This window comes from Alosa sapidissima, chromosome 2 (assembly GCF_018492685.1).
Source record: "Alosa sapidissima isolate fAloSap1 chromosome 2, fAloSap1.pri, whole genome shotgun sequence".
Classification (NCBI taxonomy): domain Eukaryota; kingdom Metazoa; phylum Chordata; class Actinopteri; order Clupeiformes; family Clupeidae; genus Alosa; species Alosa sapidissima.
In genome coordinates, this window is record NC_055958.1 from 42,925,573 (window position 1) to 42,948,072 (window position 22,500).

Genomic DNA, 22,500 nt, shown 5'->3' on the forward strand with positions numbered 1-22,500 from the left:
TCCTCTGGTATTCTAAGGTAGGCTATTGAAATGTCTAGCCCCCCCCCCCCCCCCATCCAAAAAAAGAAAAATTGAGGTTCGTATCAAACTGTGGGTCAAAAATCGTCATACGAATCGAATTGTTTGGTTGGTGTATCGTTACAGCCCTACTGTATATCGCTACAGCCCTATCCTCCAAAAATCTGTCCAATAAATTGTACCAAAAAACTCAGCAAAATCAGCTTAATGAGAGTAAAATGTGACCAAACCAAGTTTAAATAGTGATTTTGAATCTTGAAAATGTCAGAAATGGACTCCGCATCTCCAGTAACCCCTAAAAACATACTAACATTGTCCATTTTGGCCAAGCAGCTTCTTCTTCTTCTTCTTTTTTTCTTTGGTGGTTGGCAAACAGCTTTTAGGTGCATTACCGCCACCTTCTGAATAGGAGTGTGGGTCTGAATACTACATCCCTCTAAATTCTATGGAATAAACCTGTTGTTTTCAAATATTGAAAAACACATCTAAAACATTGTTCCCCAGAATTTCTTTGCAGTATATCTGATGTCCAGACTTATTTTTTCTTGTGCTAGCTGCTCTATAAGTGTCTGTCATTCCTGTTGGAATTTAGGACACTGTACTATTACATGTTCTACGGTTTCTTGAATGCCACACTCACAGTAACCATCAGCATGCTTTCTCATTAGAACTAGAGTGCTGTTCAACCCTGTATGCCCATACCTCATTCTTGACACAATATCCTCCTCCTGTTTGTTTCTGCTGGTACTCCTACTCCATCCTACATTCTTTTGAATTGAATACAAATGCCTGCCTGTAACTTCATTATCCCATAAATATTGCCATATTTCCTTATTCTTAGCTTTAATCATGTTTTTAATTTCAGCTTTGCTATATTGTACCTGAATACCTATACTGTCTTGTTTTGTTGCCTGTTTAACATACTTGTCTGCCACCCCAGAAGGACGCTAAACTCCTGAATTAGTTAACCTATTTACCAAATGCACTATCTCATATATAATATCCTGCCTGGATTCAGAATGTACATTCCTTATACTTAATAAAGCTGAACTTGAGTCAGACCATATTGCTACACTTTTAGATCTATACTCCTCCACCCATAATAACGCCAACCATATTGCAATTAATTCAGCTGTATATACAGCAAGATCATCACTAACTCTCTTAGCCTTTACCAACTGTAATTCAGGAATTGCATAAGCAACTCCTACTCTCTTGTTTATTTTTGATGCATCTGTGTACACATGGATATTATTTCCATACTTTTCTCTGACATATATTTCAAATGCACAATTATCAATAGCAACTCCACTCTCCCTTCCTTCCAGTAATGCTAATCTACTGCTACTTCTTCAAACATCCATGGAGGAACACTTGAATATGCTTGAATTTCCCCTGGAGGATCAATAAAGTATCTATCTATCTATCTATCTATCTCTATCTATGCTGCTGTTGGACTTACACTTGGTGCAGTCATTTCCATTTCTCTTGCAACATTTCCTATTGTCCACCCAAAACACGAGCTTTGTTTTTTTTCCTTCTCTTGGCAGGGCATTAGAACCCTCTGACAAGGATGGTCATCTTTGTGGCCCTTCAGGTTTGCCCAGTAAACAAGGGCCAACTGCTCTCTTCTTAGCTTAAGAGGCATCTCTCCCATCTCTACCTGGATAGCAGCCACAGGAGTAGTTTTATATGCCCCACTACATAATCTCAAAGCTTGATATTGTATTGCATCCAGTTTACTTGACTGAGTTGCAGAAGCAGACCCATATATAAAACATCCATAATCCAACACTGACCTCATTAGTCCTATATAAATAGTTTTCATAGCTGGTCTGCTTGCACCCCACTCTACTCCCCTCAAACAATGCATAACATTTAAGACCTTCTTACACTTTTCCACTACTTTTTGGACATGAATTGCCCATGTAAGCGTCTTGTCATACCATAGACCTAAATACCTAAAGAAGTCTACTCTTTCTAACTCTAATCCATATATCCTAAGTTTTAAATCTGGACTTATTTTCTTTCTTGTAAAAAACATGGTCTTTGATTTATCCACTGAGAATCTAAATCCCCATTCAAATGCCCATCTTTCAATATTACTAATTGCTTGTTGCATTTTATTAACAACATATTCAACATTTCTACTCTTCTTCCACATTGCACCATCATCTGCAAACAGAGCTACATCGACTGAGCCTCCAACATCTTTAAACACATCATTAATCATTATTGAAAAAAACAAAGGACTAATGATGCTCCCTTGAGGAGTGCCATTCTCTACTTCATAATAACTACTTAATACTTCATTAATTTTAACTGCTATCTTCCTTCCTGTTAAGAAATCCTTACACCAGCTAAAAACTCTTCCTTTTATTGCCATTAGTTTTAACTTGATAAGCAGCCCCTTCTTCCACAGCATATCATAAGCCTTTTCAATATCAAAGAACACCACTAATACTGTCTCTTTATTTGTCTGAGCTCTCCTTACTGTACGCCATACTCCAAACACACCACAGGATCCATTGTTCCTCTTCCTCTTCTAAACCCACTCTGATCATTTTTGATCAGACCTCTAGTCTCCAGGTAGTATACCATTCTATCATTGACCATCCTTTCCATAGGTTTCCCCATCTGAGAGGTCAAAGCAATCGGTCTATAGCTTTCTGGAACTGTTGGATCTTTCCCTGGCTTCCTTATAGGTATAATTACAATTACAGACTCCTTCCAACTTCTTGGAATAGTGCCTTCTATCCATACCTTATTGTAGAAATTTAGCAACATCTCTTTCCCTTTATCACTTAACTGTTCTAGCATGACATAACAGATACTATCCCTTCCTGGAGTTGACTTACCCAGCTTCCTTAAGGCATTATTAAGTTCAGCTATTGTAAATAACCTATTTAACGCACTACCATCTTCACCATCACCTTCCTGACTGATACTCCCATATCTTGCAATAGTATCCTCCCTTCCTCTTGACTTACATTTTCAGAACTATGTACTTTTACTAGTGTCTTAGCTATTAGCTCCGCTTTAGCTTCACTACTAGTCACACTATGTTGGCCATCCTTCATTACTGGGTACCCAAACTCTTTCCCACAGCCTCTCATTCTCTTTATAGTTCCCCATACTTTCTCCACTGGTGTTGACCTTCCAATTGAGTCACAAAACCTTTTCCAATACTCTTTTTTATATCTCCTAATTGTTTGCCTCACTATTGCCTGTAGTCTCTTATATTCAACTAGATTTTGAAAATGATGTGTCTTCTTCAACTCTTTAAAAGCTCTATTTCTTTTCCGTATTACCTCACCACATTCTTTTGACCACCATGGCACAATTTTACACAACTTTGTGGGTTTAGACTTTGGAATAGCCTCTATTGCTGCCTGAATTATAGTGCTACTTATCTCTGTATTTAACTCCTCAACTTCTTGATCATCTCTGACCCACATCAAAGAACACTCACTGATTTCTCTAAACTTCTCCCAGTCAGCCTCTTCCAACCTCCATCTCCCCTCCCTCACTACCTTTCCCACAGTCAATTCCATTTCTGTCTGAATTAGTAGCCTATAGGAGAATGATCACTTCCCACTGTACTTTCTCTCCTTACCTCCCACCTACACTTCCTAGCTATTGCTACTGTAGCTAGTGTAATGTCTACTGTAGACTCTGTCCTTCTTGCTACATCTATCCTTGCACCAGCTCCATCATTTAAACACACTAGCTCTTTCTCTTCCATAAATTCCTCAGCAATGCTCCCATTACTGTCATCCTTTACTCCCCATAATATGCTATGTGCATTAAAATCTCCGCACCAAATAACTTTCCCATTTAACTCACCCCAAATGCCTTCCAAGTGCCCAATTTCCAGTTGCTTACATGGATTATAAAAGTTAATTATTTTAACACTTCCCTCACTTGTACATACCTCCACTGCAATAAACTCCCACTCATTTCCCTTCCTCAACTCTCTATATTGTAAACCTTGTCTTAGAAAAATAGCACACCCTCCACCATTTCCCTCTAATCTATCCCTTCTTAAACTTATATACCCCTTTATCACAAAGTCTAAAATAGACTTAATCCAAGTCTCCTGGATGCATACAATATCTGGCTTATCATTTAAGTCTTCAATAAAACCTTTAAGTTCTTGGCCATTTGCAATAAGACTCCTAGCATTCCATTGCAAAATGAACATGGTGGATCTAGAGCTGCATTCAATGTTCCCTCACTTACCTCACTTTGAACAAGACCTGCTTGAATTTTTTCAAAAGACAAATCTTTCATATTCAAAAACTTACATGCTGCTTTCATTATTATCTTTATTTTTTCAGTTTTTGTTTTTGCTTGTTCAGAACAATTGATCACATATGCTACAAACAGAACCAATTTTTCTGTATTGAGTTCTACCACGTCCTTCCTTCTCCCTTTCCTGCATGTGACTCCCTACAGGGCTTTCTGTCTTCTGCTCGTTGACCACTTTGGTTGCTTCTGCTTACGTAAGATTTCGATCTGCACGTATCTGTTGCACTTCTACTGCCTTTTTCCTTACTGGGCACCCCCCATAAGCTGCTATATGATCCCCTCCACAATTACAACACTTCCTCTCAGCACTATCTCCACACTGTCCATACTCATGATCTCCACCACACTTTCCACATCTTTGCTTTCCTTTACACACTCTTGCAATATGTCCTTATCTCTGACACTTGTAGCATCTTATGGGTGGAGGAATATATTCCCTCACACTAAAACTCATAAACCCTATCATCACTTTAGATGGCAGCACCCCTTCCTGAAATTCCAGGAGTACTGAGGTACTGTCAACTTTCTCACCATTCTTCGTCATTTTAAGACGATTAATCTCAACTACTGTTCCTCCCTTAATAATCTTTTTAAGTTCCTCTAACTTCTCACCTAAAGGGATTCCTGATATTACCCCCCTCGCTCTCCGGTGTTCACCAAACATTCTCACTTCACTCACTTCCTTTTTACAGATTGTTTGTACTTGCATAGCCTTATCTCGTTGTCCTATGTCCTTACACTTAATCAACAACCTGCCATCGCGTAGCACTTTTGCCAATTCTACTTCACCCACTGATTTTTTTACTCCACTCGTTAAGGCAGAGAGACTTACGTCCTGTATATCACTACCCTCTTTAAATTTAATCACAACCTTATACCCGTCCTCTTCGGTCACTTTCCTTCTTACAACTCTTGTATCGTTTTCCTCCACTTCAAGTGCCCTCTTAGCTGTTCTCCCTTTGCCTCCTCCACCACGTCCCTGACTGAGTATATACACTCCATGACTCGCTCCCACTCATCCCTTCATCCTCCTCCATCCTATCCATCTAAATTCAGACCCAGTCACAACTCAGTTTATGCACAACAACCAATGTAATTAAATATCGCATTAAACAAACCGCCTTGTCTTCTTCGGAGCAAAACTCGAAACACGGAAGTCCAAACGCATGCGCCGTCCTCCGCACCTCCGGCCAAGCAGCTCTTATAATATGATCAATATAGGCTATTATGCTAATTTATGCTAATTAGTTCAATTACAAAAATTGCCCAACATGCAAATTAGCATCCGGTAGTTTCTGCATGCTGGGAACCCATACTATATATTTCCATCATAAAACTTTGGTGTACTCAACATTTCCGGGTCCACAATGGGGCTCTATGGGCTGTCCACCGGACTACAGTCACATTATTCACAGACACATTAAAAGGGCATGCTGCTCTTGCTCTTGCTCCCCCACCCCTCTCTCTCACACACACTCACACACACACACACACACACGGTGCTTACCTTCCGCAGGTTAATCTCCTTCACCACGCACTGACGCGCGCCCCCGTCTCGCGCCTTCGCTAGAAAAGCCTTCCCGAACGCGCCCTGGCCGATCGGCCGCACCAGCTCGTAGTTGTTCATCGTGACGACATCAAGGCGACTGACACACTGGATTAAACTTCATAGTGTTTGTTGACCTGCACATAACCATCACGTAGAGTATTAGATGTGTTTCACTTTGCAAATTAACTGTTAGGCCATGTCATCATTTATTGTGACAATAAACTTCCTTGTATCCATCTCATTTTTGCAAGATAGCCTACAACGTTATTGCCTTAATATTAGACACAAGCCGTCTGCCAAAGCAGTTTGCTCATTCGTTTCTCGCCCATATCGTTCTGATCGTTCGAGTGGAGAAATTTAGTGAGGCTAGACTTTGAAATAATGTTGGGGTTTTGCAGATTGTTTACCGGTCTTTCCAACATCGAAGTTGAACTGACTTTAAGACTGTGAGGTATCATGATCTTTTGACAACTGAACTGACATCACCATAGCAACCAGTACACAACTAATCTTGCCTGAAAGAGTGCCTATAGCCTTAGCATACTCTTTGCATTGCTAAAATACAAAATACAATGCAAAATACAAAATACAAAAATAGAAGCAGATTACACTTACCGGATATCATATCGTTTTCTTTTAGATGCATGGCAGTGGTAAAATCAGACTACAACAGCAAAAGTGTGGCTTCGCAAGTTTGCCCAGTTTGTCCAGGTATTGAGGACAGCTAGCCGCAACGTGGTCTGGGATATGTAGTCCCCAGTGGCAGAGCGTTCAGCAGAGAGCGCTGAGCCTATTCAAGAACCTTTGCCTTACACATAGGCCTATCTTTTGTTAAGGTTTGTTCAACTGCCCAAGGGTTTATTCTCTTACAGTGAACAATTTGCCTATTTTATGACATATTATGTAGGCTAGTCTTATAAAATACTGACATGATCTTGTTGTAGACTCTAACAGTCTATTAAGCTAGAAAAATGTATGTGGGGCATAAACTGGGAAGGAGACCTAGCAGTAAACTTCATTTGCTGGGAAGCCTCTCTGCAGCACAACTCGATCAGAAACATAAACGGTCCAACACATAGGGGGCGGTAAAGACTTTTTATTTTTTTATATATTTTTTTTATTGGTAATTCAAGTACAATAAGCATGGGTCAAAACAATCCATAAGGAATCCATCTATGTACAGGATCAGGTGTAATTAAAAGGAGGAAGCAAGAGAAAAAAATAAATAAAAATAATAAACAAAACAGAAAAAAAAAAGTCCTTCAAGTCAAAGTTATCTAACATAAAACATTTAGGACTGAGCCAGTTATGAAGGTCAAGCCACAAGGTTTTAACATAAACACATTCGACAAACAGATGCTCAGCGGTTTTCAGCCCATTACAAAATACACAATTATCAGTTTCAATCCCAAAGCGCCTTTGGATTAAATCGTTGGAGGGGTATATTCCATTCAAAGTTTTGAAATGTAGCTCTTTGGCCTTAGGCATTATGGGATATCTCATGTATTTAGTTCGCAAAAGCTGTATACGATTCTTTGGAAAAACTTTTAAAATAGAATTTCTATATGTTAATAAGGGGTAAGACCGGTTGATAAATAGGTTTCTAAGACATTTGTTGGAGCATCTAAAACTCTTAAAGTCACAACCTTCAACAAAGAGCTGTGGTAGGGAAGGACAAATATTGGGATCTGAAATTATTCCTCTTATTAGGCCTAAAATGGAGTCAGGTATGGCGTCAAATACAGAATGATATGTATCAATGTTGCAGGTTAACTCATACTTCAAACAAAAGCTTTGATATGTTAAGAGACATCCATTAGAATCAATTAAATGCAGGACTGACCAGATGCCCTTCTCTAGCCAGTCCTTGATAAACAAGGATGACTTCTTTACAGTATTGTATCTGTTGTTCCAGATAGGTGTGTTGTGAGGGGTAAAATTATGATTGTACAGAATCTTCCAGTATAGAGCAACCTGCTGATGGAAGAGGGATAATTTGATGGGCAGTTTCTGAATACAGAAGTCACATTTAAGGAAAAAATCTATACCACCTTTTTTTTTGAATATTTCATGGGGGATATGGTACCAGAAGCTGGTACTGTTGTTTAAAAATTATTTCAACCACTTGATTTTTAATGTTCCGTTTATGGAGTCAATATCGATGGCCTCCAACCCTCCATCTCTGATGTCTTTTATGATTTCTGATCTTTTAACATAGTGAACCCTTTTCTTCCATATGTAGTCAAAGTTTATTTGATTGATTTTTTTTAATGGCTCTCTTGGAAATAGCCATTGAATAAGCAGGATATATACACCTTGAGATACTCTCCATTTTTGTTAGAAAGACTCTACCCAGTAAGCTAATGTCTCTCAGTAACCATGAATTAAGTTTAGCCTGACAATCCTTGGTTATCCTTGACACATTCATGTTCTCCCTTTCTGTTGGATCACTAGAAATAAGTATACCTAAATATTTAACTGTAGATTTTATGGGAATGTTATAGGCTTCGGTTAGATTGCACTGGTGGATAGGCATTAACTCACACTTATTTAAATTCAATTTCAGGCCAGAGGCTTTAGAGAAAGACTCAATCGTCTTCAAAACTTTTGGTGTCTCGGCCAGATGCTTCATAAAAATAGTTGTGTCATCTGCCAGCTGGCTAATTACAACTGGCAATCCTAAAACGTCAAGTGGGGCAATATTTGAGTTTTTTATAAGAATAGAGAGCATTTCTGTTGCAATTATGAAAAGAAGGGGAGAAATAGGACAGCCTTGTTTGATTCCACGTCCGATATTAAAACGGGGTGAAGTGCCCCCTGGTAAGGAGATGGAGCTGTTAGTATTGTTATATAGGGAAGCTATAATATTTCTGAATTTATCACCAAAACCTAATAGTTTTAAACATTGAAAAATAAAAGGATGCTCAATAGAGTCAAAGGCCTTGTAAAAATCAAGAAATAACAAGAAGCCCTCATCCTCAATCAAGTGTTTGTAGTCTAGTAGCCTACATCAAGTACCAAGCGAATGTTATTGTGGATAGATCTACCCTTCATAAAACCAGATTGGGAATCACTTGTGGTTTGGTGTGGATTTTCTTTTTTAATCTGTTAGCATAAACAAGAGTTATAATTTTATAGTCATTATTTAATAAAGTAATTGGTCTCCAATTATCTAGCAGTTTGGGGTCTTTGCCATGTTTGGGAATTAAGGTTATTATACCCTGTTTCATGGTGGGGGGGAATGTCATAATATCTGTCGCTTCCTTTAACATAAGAAGGAAAGGGCCTTTCAGTGAATCCCAGAAGTGTTTATAAAAGTTGGCAGTAAGACCATCAATTCCAGGAGATTTGTTTAAGGATAAACCTTCTACCACTTTATCAAGTTCCTCAACAGCAAAGTCAGAGTCACACAATTCAGCAAAATCAGTATCTATACGAGGAATAAGATGTTGGATATTACTGAAGAAACAGTTTGCATCAGCACAAGAATATGCAGAAGAGTACAATTTCTGGTAGAAAGAAACCACTTCCTTTGTGATCACAACTGGATCTTTATTCTCCTCTCCCTTTATTAGTAAAGATTTTATTGAGTTTTTTTCTTGCCTTCTTTTTTCTAGCTGGCAGAAATAGGATGTGCTTTTCTCCCCTTCCTCTATCCACTTTGCTCTGGACCTTACATAGGCTCCTTCTGCCTTTCTGAGATAGATTTTTATCAAGTTCAGAGGACAAGGTTTGTAGTCTTTGTCTGTCCACATCAGTAGGGGGCGTACTTTGACAGAGCAAGTTTATTTCTTTAATTAAACTGAGTTCTAATGACTTGTTGTCTCTATTAATCTTTTTTCCATAGGATATACAGTACTCTCTTATTTTAAATTTAATGAATTCCCATTTAGAAAGATAAGATGCTATGGAGTAATCTGATATCACTTGTGTAATGATGGCTTTCACACCATTATCAAACGCTTGGGACTTTAGCAGGCTACAGTTACATTTCCAATAACCCTTATTGCAATAGCTGACATTAGAGGGTTTTACACTCAGTTTAATAACTGCGTGATCTGTGCGTGGAGCAGCTGAAATATAGCAATCTGAAATGGTGTCAATCATGGAGAGTGAGACCAGCCAGAAATCAATTCTTGATTTGACAGTGTGGTTTGGCTTGAACCAGGAATATTGCATGGTGTTTGGATATCTGTGTCGCCATGGATCCAAAAGATTATAAGAGCGACAGATTTCTGATAGAATAGAGTTATGGGAGTGGTTTTGAGGTTTGGGAGGGTATCTATCAAGGTGTTCATCAAGGACCATGTTAAAATCTCCGCCTATAACAATAGTAGCTGTTGGATAAGAGAGTTTACAATATGCAATGGTTGCAGAAATGTCAGATATCATCTGTCTATTTTGAGTTAGGTTATTGAAACCGTAGACATTGACAAGTATGTTATAATGATCATTAAGGTCTAAAGACTTCACTATGCTACGGCTCAGTATTATCATAAACGGTCCAACACATAGGGGGCGGTAAAGACTTCACTATGCTACAGCTCTGGTATTATGCTACTTTGTTTAGTCTTTACAGTTTCCTGTCTTGCGCAGTGGTGAGACGCGAACATGGCAGCACCGGAGAAGTCCACAAAAGAGCGGCTTTTATCCACTTTGGACGACTTAGAGGTGTTATCCAGGTTGGTGTACACCAAGAGTTCTAATATGATATTTATATTTGCGTGTGTTCATTAGTTGTCGAGCAATGGAGGTTGGTTGCAAGGTTTTTTTGTCTCATTGTAAGTAGGCTACTATCAGTAGTGTATAAATACGTTAGTGAAACACCGTCTTCTTAATTCATAATGTCTCAATGTGGGAATCATGATTGGGAGGCCAGTGTAACGTTTAGTTCAACATCATTTTTTGTGTGCTAAACTCGTGTTTTATGAAGTAGCCAGCCCTCGGTAACGTTAAACATTTCGGTTTTTAGAGAACTGATCGAGATGTTGGCCCTCTCGCGGAGTCAGAAAGCCCCACAGCCCGGCGAAGATACTCAGGTGAGCCCTCCTTCCGAACCATCCTACGAACCATGCTACGAACAGTGTTTAAAGCGGGATGCTCCCCAGGAAGAAAATTTTAATGTTTAAATGCCTCAATCTGGTGCACTTTGAAAAGAAATTCAGAGGTCAGACTTGCCTGATTTTTTTTTAAATCTGTGGATGGAAATATTTGTGCTGTAGCCTTTACTGTTTTGCACTTAAGAATTGTAACTATGCACACACAGGTGGAATAGTTATGATGATGGTGGCCTACTGCAATAAGTTGACAACTACAATTTTGTTTCACAGTTATTGTACATTGTAAAAATGCTGTACATTTCAGCACTCCATGAAATGATGCAGAAGTGGTTACCTGTTATTCGGCTATTTAATCTAAGATGATACACACACACACACACACACCCTACACTCTCACACACACTGGGGCACAACAGTACAGTATGCTAGTGGGGCACTTGCTGCTACACAGATATATATACACACACACACCTTACACTCTCTTACACACACACTGGGGCACAACAGTACAGTAGGATACTGGGGCACATGCTGCTACACAGATATATATACACACACACACACACCTTACACTCTCTTACACACACACTGGGGCACAACAGTACAGTAGGATACTGGGGCACATGCTGCTACACAGATATATATACACACACACACCTTACACTCTCTTACACACACACTGGGGCACAACAGTACAGTAGGATACTGGGGCACTTGCTGCTACACAGATATATATACACACACACACACACACCTTACACTCTCTTACACACACACTGGGGCACAACAGTACAGTAGGATACTGGGGCACGTGCTGCTACACAGATATATACACACACACACCTTACACTCTCTTACACACACACTGGGGCACAACAGTACAGTAGGATACTGGGGCACGTGCTGCTACACAGATATATACACACACACACCTTACACTCTCTTACACACACACTGGGGCACAACAGTACAGTAGGATACTGGGGCACATGCTGCTACACAGATATATATACACACACACCTTACACTCTCTTACACACACACTGGGGCACAACAGTACAGTAGGATACTGGGGCACAACAGTACAGTAGGATACTGGGGCACATGCTGCTACACAGATATATATACACACACACCTTACACTCTCTTACACACACACTGGGGCACAACAGTACAGTAGGATACTGGGGCACAACAGTACAGTAGGATACTGGGGCACAACAGTACAGTAGGATACTGGGGCACAACAGTACAGTAGGATACTGGGGCACAACAGTACAGTAGGATACTGGGGCACAACAGTACAGTAGGATACTGGGGCACAACAGTACAGTAGGATACTGGGGCACAACAGTACAGTAGGATACTGGGGCACGTGCTGCTACCTGAGTTGCACTGGTCTCCTTCGTGGACAGACTGTGTGTCTTTAGCATTACCAACGTGTTTTCCAATTAGGAAGCGCGTATTCATGGACAATACTTTTCTGTCAATTGGCAAGCTGGAGTCATTGACCAGCAGATGAACAGCTAGAGCCATATGCCGCCCTGCATTTGTTGTTGTCATGTTTAAATTGTGGAATTGTAACATTACTTCAGCTTCAACTTCAACTTCCCTCCAGCATCTACGTGCTCTGGCTAGCACAGCAGCTGTAAACACAGCCACTTCATCTGCATGCGTGAACCAGCACTCAAATGCACTCAACTCAGACAGGTGTGTGTGTGTGTGTGTGCGCGTTCCGCACCAGTCTAATCCCTGTGTGTGTGCGTGGGTGTGTGTGCGTGTATGCGCGTGTGTGTGCGCGCGTGTGTGTGGTGTGTGTGTGGTGTGTGTGTGTGCGCGCGAGCGTGTGTGGTGTGTGTGTGCGTACATGCGCGTGTGTGGTGTGTGCGTACATGCGCGTGTGGTGTGTGTGCGTACATGCGCGTGTGTGGTGTGTGTGCGTGCATGTATGCGCGTGTGTGGTGTGTGTGTGTGTGCATGCGCGTGTGTGTGTGCGTGCATCCGCGTGTGTGGTGTGTGTGCGTGCGTGTATGCGTGCGTGTGGTGTGTGTGCGCGCGCATGTGTGTGTGTATGTGTGCGTGTGTGGTGTGTATGCACGTGTGTGGTGTGCATGTGTGTGCGCGCGTGTGTGTGTGTGCGCGTGTATGCCCGTGTGTGTGTGTGTGTGTGTGTGTGTGTGTGTGTGTGTGTGTGTGTGTGTGTATGCGCGTGCGTGTGTGTGTGCAGGTGCTGGAGCTGCTGGTCCAGAGGGACCGTGAGTTCCAGCAGCTGATGCAGCAGGCCGTGGAGCAGGGCAGACGGCAGCAGGAGATGCTCAGCCTGGACAAGGAGCTGGACAAGAGGGACTCAGACATCCAGCAGCTCCAGAAGCAGCTCAAGGAGGCCGAACACATCCTGGTGCGTGTGTGTGTGTGTGTGTACTCACGTGAAGCTGGAGGCCTGGTTGATGAGGGCACTGTGTGTGTGTGTGGTTGTGTGTGTACTCACGTGAAGCTGGAGGCCTGGTTGATAAGGGTGTGTGTGTGTGTGCAGCTCCAGAAGCAGCTCAAGGAGGCCGAACACATCCTCGTGTGTGGGTGCGTGTGTGCGTGCGTGTGTGCGCGTGTGTGGGCCTGTGTGTGCGCGTGCGTGTGTGTGGGCGTGTGTGCCTGCAGTGTTTCCTCTTTAATGTATTCAACAGCGGTGCAGTGCTGCTGCTACATTTGCAGTGTTGCAGCAGCCAAAATGAAAACACACACACACACACACACAAAGCCATACACACAACATTTACACACACACACACACTCCAGTGTTTCCCCTACAATGTATTCAGCAGTGGCGTAGCGCCCCCCGCTGGATTTTGAGCGCCACTGTAAAATCTTCACATGATCAGTAATGTCACGACATTTAGGCCTACACTGTAAAAGCTCAACACTCAACAACATCGTTGGAAGTGTTTTCAGTAAGTCACGTTACTTAACCTCACTGCTCAGCACATAAAGGTTGCGTTCAGTAAGTCACGTTGCTTAACCTCACTGCTCAGCACATAAAGGTTACGTTCAGTAAGTCACGTTGCTTAACCTCACTGCTCAGCACAGTGTCACGTTGCTTAACCTCATTGCTCAGCACATAAAGGTTACGTTCAGTAAGTCACGTTGCTTAACCTCACTGCTCAGCACAGTAAGTCACGTTGCTTAACCTCATTGCTCAGCACATAAAGGTTACGTTCAGTAAGTCACGTTGCTTAACCTCATTGCTCAGCACATAAAGGTTACGTTCAGTAAGTCACGTTGCTTAACCTCACTGCTCAGCACAGTAAGTCATGTTGCTTAACCTCACTGCTCAGCACTTAAAGGTTACGTTCAGTAAGTCACGTTGCTTAACCTCACTGCTCAGCACAGTAAGTCATGTTGCTTAACCTCACTGCTCAGCACTTAAAGGTTACGTTCAGTAAGTCACGTTGCTTAACCTCACTGCTCAGCACAGTAAGTCATGTTGCTTAACCTCACTGCTCAGCACATAAAGGTTACGTTCAGTAAGTCACGTTGCTTAACCTCACTGCTCAGCACAGTAAGTCACGTTGCTTAACCTCACTGCTCAGCACAGTAAGTCACGTTGCTTAACCTCACTGCTCAGCACTTAAAGGTTACGTTCAGTAAGTCACGTTGCTTAACCTCACTGCTCAGCACTTAAAGGTTACGTATGCAGCCCATAAGATCTGAAGTAGGCAGTAGGTGAGTGTGTGTGTGTAGGTGAGTGTGTGTGTGTGCCCAACATTACGGCAACATGGTTTGGTTATCCAGTGTTTTGTTTTTTCCTTTGTGTGTTTAAAACTGTGTGTGTGTGTGTGTGTGTGTAGGCCACTGCGGTGTACCAGGCCAAAGAGAAGCTGAAGTCCATAGAAAAGGCTCGCAAAGGTCAGTGTTTCACAACTGGGCTGTGTGTGTTTTCTGACTATTTGTATGTCTTTCTTTATGTGTGTGTGCGTGTGTGTTTCTGACTGTGTGTATGTGTGTCAGAGTTTCCGCTAGAAAAAAATGGTGCTGGTTAAAGTGACCGGCAGAGGTTTCTTTTTCCGGACATTTTGATGATATGCCGGTCAAATATCCTATTATCACTTCTTAATTAGTCAAATTGAGGAAAACTGGAGACAGGCTATGTAGCTTAAAGAATGACATAATCAGGCTGAATAGAATGCAACATGTTCATTAGCCTAACTTGCGTAAACATGCCTAACAAGTTCTAGCCAGTATCTATGTTTTCATTAACAGCAAGAGTCCGCTTTGTTCACTGTTTTAAAAAGGCTACATTGTTTGTTGCTGCTACCCACGTTATCTCCAGTGGTTTCACTGTTTAACTTGCACAGATGTGCACACACAAGAATGAGTGCTCACACCACTACCCCCTAAGGCTATGCCTCTTTATTTGATAACAATAAATTAAGAAATGTTTCATATTCTAGGAAATGTTTAGTTTCTTTTTCTTTCAGTCCGAAGTTCAATGATACCGTTTAATTGTGCCGGAAATTATCCGCGGACCAGCAATCTCCTCGTCGAGGAGGCCCTAACCTTACAGATCATAGACAGAGAAAGCATAGGCCTACTGTATGCTTTGGGTAGCCTACAGAACACAGTTGCATGTCCAGTGTACACGGAGAATGACAGTGTCTTGGAGCGGTCACAACCCCGCAACTCCATTTCCAACGTCATGATTCCGACAGATACGCCCAAAACTTCTGCTTTTTATCTGGTGGTGGTGGAGTTGATTGGACATCTGAGGCTTCAGACGTTACCAATTTATCATCATCCATCGCGTCTGGCCTCTGAAAAAACTTTTAAGGCTAGTCTGCCTGGGCCTGGCCATGTTTGAACCGCCTCACTCATTTGTTTGTTGTTTAACATGGACGCTTTTAAGCGTGCGCTTCCTATTTTAAATATTTCCTATTTGAAATGCAGCATAGGCTATGCGTGTTTAATAGCTTTCAAACGGTAGAGCCTGTACATTTAAAAACATAGCCAGAGGATGTATTGCTTTAATATAGGCTTACATTTTAAAGCTTATTCTCAAATTCAGATTGCGTTAGGGGGACGGGATTATTAGCCAATTTCAATCGGACAATTTGACCGGAGAGATTTCATTTTGTCGGACGTTTCATTTTTTTTTCCGGCCAATGTCCGGTAATTACCGGACAACGGAAACCCTGGTGTGTGTGTGTGTGTGTGTATGTGTTTCTGACTGTGTGTGTGTCTCCTCCTGTAGGGAGTATCTCTTCTGAGGAGATCATCAAATATGCCCACAGGATCAGCGCCAGCAACGCCGTCTGTGCCCCCCTCAACTGGGTACCAGGTACACTCTATTACCCCTCCACTCCACTCTATTACCCCTTTACTCTACTGTTACCCCTCCACTCCACTCTATTACCCCTTTACTCTACTGTTACCCCTCCACTCCACTCTATTACCCCTCCACTCTACTTACTCTACTCTATTACCCCTCTACTTACTCTACTCTATTACCCCTCTACTTACTCTACTCTATTACCCCTCTACTCTACTCTACTCTATTACCCCTCTACTTAATCTACTCTATTACCCCTCTACTCTACTCTACTCTACTACCCCTCTACTCTACTCTACTTTATTACCCCTCCACTCCACTCTATTACCCCTCCACTCTACTTACTCTACTCTATTACCCCTCTACTTACTCTACTCTATTACCCCTACTCTATTACCCCTCTACTTACTCTACTCTATTACCCCTCTACTCTACTCTACTCTATTACCCCTCTACTCTACTCTACTCTATTACCCCTCTACTCTACTCTATTACCCCTCTACTCTACTCTATTACCCCTCTATTACCCCTCTACTCTACTCTACTCTATTACCCCTCCACTCTACTCTACTCTATTACCCCTCTACTCTACTCTACTCTATTACCCCTCTACTCTACTCTACTCTATTACCCCTCTACTCTACTCTACTCTATTACCCCTCTACTCTACTCTATTACCCCTCTACTCTACTCTACTCTATTACCCCTCTACTCTACTCTACTCTATTACCCCTCTACTCTACTCTATTACCCCTCTACTCTACTCTACTCTATTACCCCTCTACTCTACTCTACTCTATTACCCCTCTAGTCTACTCTACTACCCCTCTACTCTACTCTACTCTATTACCCCTCTACTCTACTCTATTACCCCTCTACTCTACTCTACTCTATTACCCCTCTACTCTACTCTATTACCCCTCTACTCTACTCTACTCTACTCTATTACCCCTCTACTCTACTCTACTCTATTACCCCTCTACTCTACTCTACTCTATTACCCCTCTACTCTACTCTACTCTATTACCCCTCTACTCTACTCTACTCTATTACCCCTCTACTCTACTCTACTCTATTACCCCTCTACTCTACTCTACTCTACTCTATTACCCCTCTACTCTACTCTATTACCCCTCTACTCTACTCTACTCTATTACCCCTCTACTCTACTCTACTCTATTACCCCTCTACTCTACTCTACTCTATTACCCCTCTACTCTACTCTATTACCCCTCTACTCTACTCTACTCTATTACCCCTCTACTCTACTCTTACCCCTCTACTCTATTACCCCTCTACTCTACTCTACTCTATTACCCCTCTACTCTACTCTACTCTATTACCCCTCTACTCTACTCTACTCTATTACCCCTCTACTCTACTCTACTCTATTACCCCTCTACTCTACTCTACTCTATTACCCCTCTACTCTACTCTATTACCCCTCTACTCTATTACCCCTCCACTCTATTACCCCTCTACTCTATTACCCCTCTACTCTACTCTACTCTACTCTATTACCCCTCTACTCTACTCTTACCCCTCTACTCTATTACCCCTCTACTCTACTCTATTACCCCTCTACTACCCCTCTACTCTACTCTATTACCCCTCCACTCCACTCTATTACCCTTCCACTCTACTCTACTCTACTCTACTCTATTACCCCTCTACTTACTCCACTCTATTACCCCTCCACTCTACTCTACTCTACTCTACTACCCCTCTACTCTACTCTACTCTATTACCCCTCTACTCTACTCTACTCTATTACCCCTCTACTCTACTCTACTCTATTACCCCTCTACTCTACTCTACTCTATTACCCCTCTACTCTACTCTATTACCCCTCTACTCTACTCTATTACCCCTCTACTCTACTCTACTCTACTACCCCTCTACTCTACTCTACTCTACTCTACTACCCCTCTACTCTACTCTACTCTATTACCCCTCTACTCTACTCTATTACCCCTCTACTCTATTACCCCTCCACTCTACTCTACTTACTCTACTCTATTACCCCTCTACTCTACTCTACTCTATTACCCCTCTACTCTACTCTACTCTATTACCCCTCTACTCTACTCTACTCTATTACCCCTCTACTCTACTCTATTACCCCTCTACTCTATTACCACTCTATTACCCCTCTACTCTACTCTACTCTACTCTATTACCCCTCTACTCTACTCTATTACCCCTCTACTCTACTCTATTACCCCTCTACTCTACTCTACTCTATTACCCCTCTACTCTACTCTATTACCCCTCTACTGGGTACCAGGTAATTTTCCTATCTCTGCTTGATTATGTCTCTGGTGTGTGTGTGTGTGTGCGCGCGCGCAGGTGACCCTCGGAGACCCTACCCTACAGATTTGGAGATGCGCAGCGGAATGTTGGGTCACATGAGCAACCTGCCGACCAATGGCGTTAATGGACACCTGCCCGGAGACGCACTGGCGGCAGGGAGACTTCCAGGTGTGTGTGTGTGTGTGTGTGTGTGTGTGTGCGCGCGCGCGCGTCAGCATCATAAAGCTGAGTGCACATTACATGAGACACGAGATCGCTGTCCAGTTCACGATCTTGTATCTGTAGCATGGTTATGTTATTATGTTTATTATATTCACCATATTAGAGCCCATATCTAATGAGTACTCCTGATTATAATGTGATCATATTCACAATAGTAGAGCCCATATCTCATTCTAGATATTTAGACTAATGCTGTGTGTGTGCGTGTGCGTGTGTGTGGTCCCAGACATTCTGACTCCTCAGTACCCCTGGCAGTCTACTGACGTCTCCATGGGGATGCTCCCCCCTCACCATGGCAACGAGTTTGGCCCCGGACACAACAAGGAGAACGAGGACGACGTGGAAGTCATGAGCACCGACACCTCCAGCAGCAGCAGCGACTCGGACTAGAGTGTGTGTGTGTGTGTTTGTTTGTTTGTGTGTGTGTGTTTTGTGCGTGCGTGCGCGCGTGTGTGTGTGTGTGGTCGGTCATGACTCGGACTAGAGGAGTGTGTGTGTGTGTATGTATGTATGTATGTGCACGCGCGGTAATGAACTCAGACTAGAAGTGGGTGGGTGAGTGAGTGGTCGGTCATGAACACAGACTCGGACTAGAGGAGTGTGTGTTTGTGTGTACAGTTGTTTATCATGGTATGTAAATAAAGCATCTCTTGTAAACTAAGGCCACAACGATGTTGTATAATTATATGTGTGTGTGTGTGTGTGTGTGTATGTGTTTGCGAGCATGCGAGCGTGTTGTTTTATTGTGTAATGACGAGTTTTCAGGGCCAGAAATCTCCTCATACAGTCGAGGGCCCTGACAGTGACCGGTGTAACGACAACTGGAAGGACACACACCTACACACACACACACACCTACACACACCTACACACACCTACACACACACACACACCTACACACACACACACACCTACACACACACACACACCTACACACACACACACCTACACACACACACACACACACCTACACACCTACACACACACACACACACACACACACCTACACACACACACACACACACCTACACACACACACCTACACACACACACCTACACACACACACCTACACACACACACCTACACACACCTACACACACCTACACACACCTACACACACCTACACACACCTACACACACCTACACACACACCTACACACACACACCTACACACACACTCACCTACACACACACCTACACACACACACTCACCTAACACACACACACACACACACTCACCTATACACACACTCACCTACACACACACTCACCTACACACACACACTCACCTACACACACACTCACCTACACACACACACTCACCTACACACACTTACACACACACTCACCTACACACACACACACTCACCTACACACACACACACTCACTTACACACACACACTCACCTACACACACACACACCTACACACACACACACACTCACTCACCTACACACACACACTCACCTACACACACACACTCACCTACAGTACACACACACACTTACACACACACACACACACTCACCTACACACACACACCCATACACACACTCACCGACACACACATACACACACACTCACCTACACACACACACATACACACACACTCATACACTCACCTACACACACACACACACACCTACACACACACCTACACACACACACACACTCACCTACACACACACTCATATACACACACATACACACACACTCACCTACACACACACCTACACACACACACATACTCATACACACACATACACACACTCATATATACACACACACACACACACACACACACACCCTGACCCTGACAGAGTGACCGGTGTAAAGAGTTTAAACAGCATTAGGAACACCACACACACACACACACACTTTACTTTTGTCATGATTGGATGGCCAACAGGTCGGTGATCCTAAGGTTCTGTCCAGATCAACACAACATGGTTCAAGTTCCTGCCACCATTGCTGTCTCAGATCCAGAACCTTCTCCAGGAGTTCAGCCCTTCAGCAGAGTTTTAAAGGTTCTCACCCAAGATTCTGTTCTGCGATGTAAGGCTCTAAAATTCCATATAAGAAAAACGTTTTTTGCCGAAAAACCTGTTGGACCCTAGGCTGGCTATCACCAGAGCAAGCTCAATCTAATCAAATCGCCGGCAGATCGGGCTAGGTTTACCCAGTTTAATCTACCGTTCTGGGTTGGACCCGTGTCGTCACATGCTCGCTGTGAAACAGCGACATCTGGTGGTGGACAATCACCCTTGACCCCCTGGCAGGGGGCGTGTCTGTGATGTAAGACGTCGACCCTGACGTTGAGACTGGATGAACTCTGCCCCGTTGAAGACTCCAGCCGACTGAAGGGACGCACGAAGAGAAGTCATTCTGTCCAAACTCAGACAAGTAAGGCTGAACTTAGTTCACAGATTTGCACTTGATGTGATAGATTGCACGAGGTGCATGTGTTAACTCTCGAGAATGCGGCTCAGTGGCAGACCGAACCGAAACCGAGCCGTTGCTCTGTGCACGCTGTGCTTTCCACTTGCATGGCACGGCGGCGTGTTCCGTTCATTTCAATCTCCCACAGGTGGACGGGCACGGGCTGCTTGCTCGTAGGCCCGTAGCCGTGCGCAGTGCGCGGTCAGATTAAATATGCGGCGCATATGATATTAGATATGCAGGCCACATCCGGTCCCTCGTATCGTCTGGCCTCCTTTTACGCGCTTGTGTGTCCTCGCGGGAGTGTGTGTTTGTAAGCGTGCGTGCGTGTGTGTGAGAGTGAGTTTTAGCAGAGCTCAATTGTAAAAGCTTGGTGGCTGAGGAGTGTGTGTTTGTGTGTGTGAGTGAGTTTTTGCAGAGCTTAAGTGTAAAAGCTTGGTGGCTGAGGAGTGTGTGTTTGTGTGTGTGAGAGTGAGTTTTAGCAGAGCTCAAATGTAAAAGCTTGGTGGCTGAGGAGTGTGTGTTTGTGTGTGTTTGTGTGAGAGTGAGTTTTAGCAGAGCTCAAGTGTAAAAGCTTGGTGGCTGAGGAGTGTGTGTTTGTGTGAGAGTGAGTTTTAGCAGAGCTCAAATGTAAAAGCTTGGTGGCTGAGGAGTTTGAGGATGTTAGCCTTTAGCTACGCGTCGCATAGTGTCCGGGCGCAGTGGCCAGCACCACTACTTTATAACAGCTGCAGCTGCAGGACACTTTCCTCGGAAGGTGGGAAGAATCTCACACCCCCACAATCACTCATACTCAAACTCCTGCATATACACACACACACACTCCCACAATCACTCATACTCAAACTCCTGCATACACACACACACACACACACACTCCCACGATCATACTCAAACTCCTGCACACACACACACACACTCCCACGATCATACTCAAACTCCTGCACACACACACACACACACACACACACACACACACACACTCCCACAATCACTCATATTCAAACTCCTGCATACACACACACACACACACACTCCCACAATCACTCATACTCAAACTCCTGCATACACACACACACACACACACTCCCACGATCATACTCAAACTCCTGCACACACACACACACACACACACACACACACACACACTCCTACAATCACTCATACTCAAACTCCTGCATACACACACACACACACACTCCCACAATCATACTCAAACTCCTGCATACACACACACACACATCCTCTTACAATCACTCATACTCAA

The 22,500-nt window shown here is 43.1% G+C and overlaps 3 protein-coding genes and 2 long non-coding RNA genes across 8 annotated transcripts in view; 3 read left to right on the forward strand and 2 right to left on the reverse strand.

Moving 5' to 3' along the window:
* LOC121703695 (serine/threonine-protein kinase Nek5) overlaps positions 1 to 6,567 on the reverse strand; it is a 50,965-nt gene extending 44,398 nt beyond the window's left edge. Inside the window, exons 1-2 of one of the 2 annotated variants that reach the window (XM_042084280.1) lie at positions 6,494 to 6,567; positions 5,837 to 6,012 (exon numbers count right to left, since the gene is read on the reverse strand). In XM_042084280.1, the coding sequence (XP_041940214.1) occupies positions 5,837 to 5,956 (120 nt within the window). In that variant the 5' untranslated portion in view covers positions 5,957 to 6,012; positions 6,494 to 6,567. Of the gene's footprint in view, positions 1 to 5,836; positions 6,013 to 6,285; positions 6,361 to 6,493 lie in introns of those variants that run through there. The other variant, XM_042084281.1, reaches the window with a different exon arrangement.
* Positions 1 to 19,455, forward strand: part of LOC121703914 — a 28,998-nt gene extending 9,543 nt beyond the window's left edge. Inside the window, exon 2 of the long non-coding RNA XR_006030183.1 lies at positions 19,283 to 19,455. This is a non-coding gene — a long non-coding RNA (uncharacterized LOC121703914). The remainder of the gene's footprint in view (positions 1 to 19,282) is intronic.
* On the forward strand, positions 10,429 to 19,455 carry med4 (mediator complex subunit 4). Of its 3 annotated transcripts, XM_042084377.1 has the most exons (8): positions 10,429 to 10,560; positions 10,851 to 10,917; positions 13,166 to 13,336; positions 14,781 to 14,838; positions 16,181 to 16,267; positions 18,608 to 18,739; positions 19,020 to 19,198; positions 19,280 to 19,455. In XM_042084377.1, exons 1-7 carry the CDS (start codon positions 10,490 to 10,492, stop codon positions 19,181 to 19,183), a joined length of 750 nt encoding a protein of 249 aa, XP_041940311.1. In that variant the 5' UTR covers positions 10,429 to 10,489; the 3' UTR covers positions 19,184 to 19,198; positions 19,280 to 19,455. The 3 variants fall into 3 exon arrangements, with proteins under 3 accessions (XP_041940311.1, XP_041940310.1, XP_041940312.1); XM_042084376.1 differs by having other exon boundaries at positions 19,020 to 19,455; XM_042084378.1 differs by lacking the exon at positions 10,429 to 10,560 and adding an exon at positions 10,562 to 10,659 and having other exon boundaries at positions 19,020 to 19,455.
* On the reverse strand, positions 13,824 to 14,318 carry LOC121703907. The gene is made up of 3 exons (XR_006030176.1): positions 14,256 to 14,318; positions 14,036 to 14,220; positions 13,824 to 14,002 (listed from the first exon to the last, which is right to left on the reverse strand). It is a non-coding gene; the product is annotated as an uncharacterized LOC121703907 (long non-coding RNA).
* A 1,596-nt stretch (positions 19,456 to 21,051) lies between the features above and the next one.
* The window catches only part of esd (esterase D/formylglutathione hydrolase), a 16,858-nt gene continuing 15,409 nt past the window's right edge, over positions 21,052 to 22,500 (forward strand). Inside the window, exon 1 of the mRNA XM_042084371.1 lies at positions 21,052 to 21,197. The gene's annotated coding sequence lies outside the window, so the exon portion shown is untranslated. The remainder of the gene's footprint in view (positions 21,198 to 22,500) is intronic.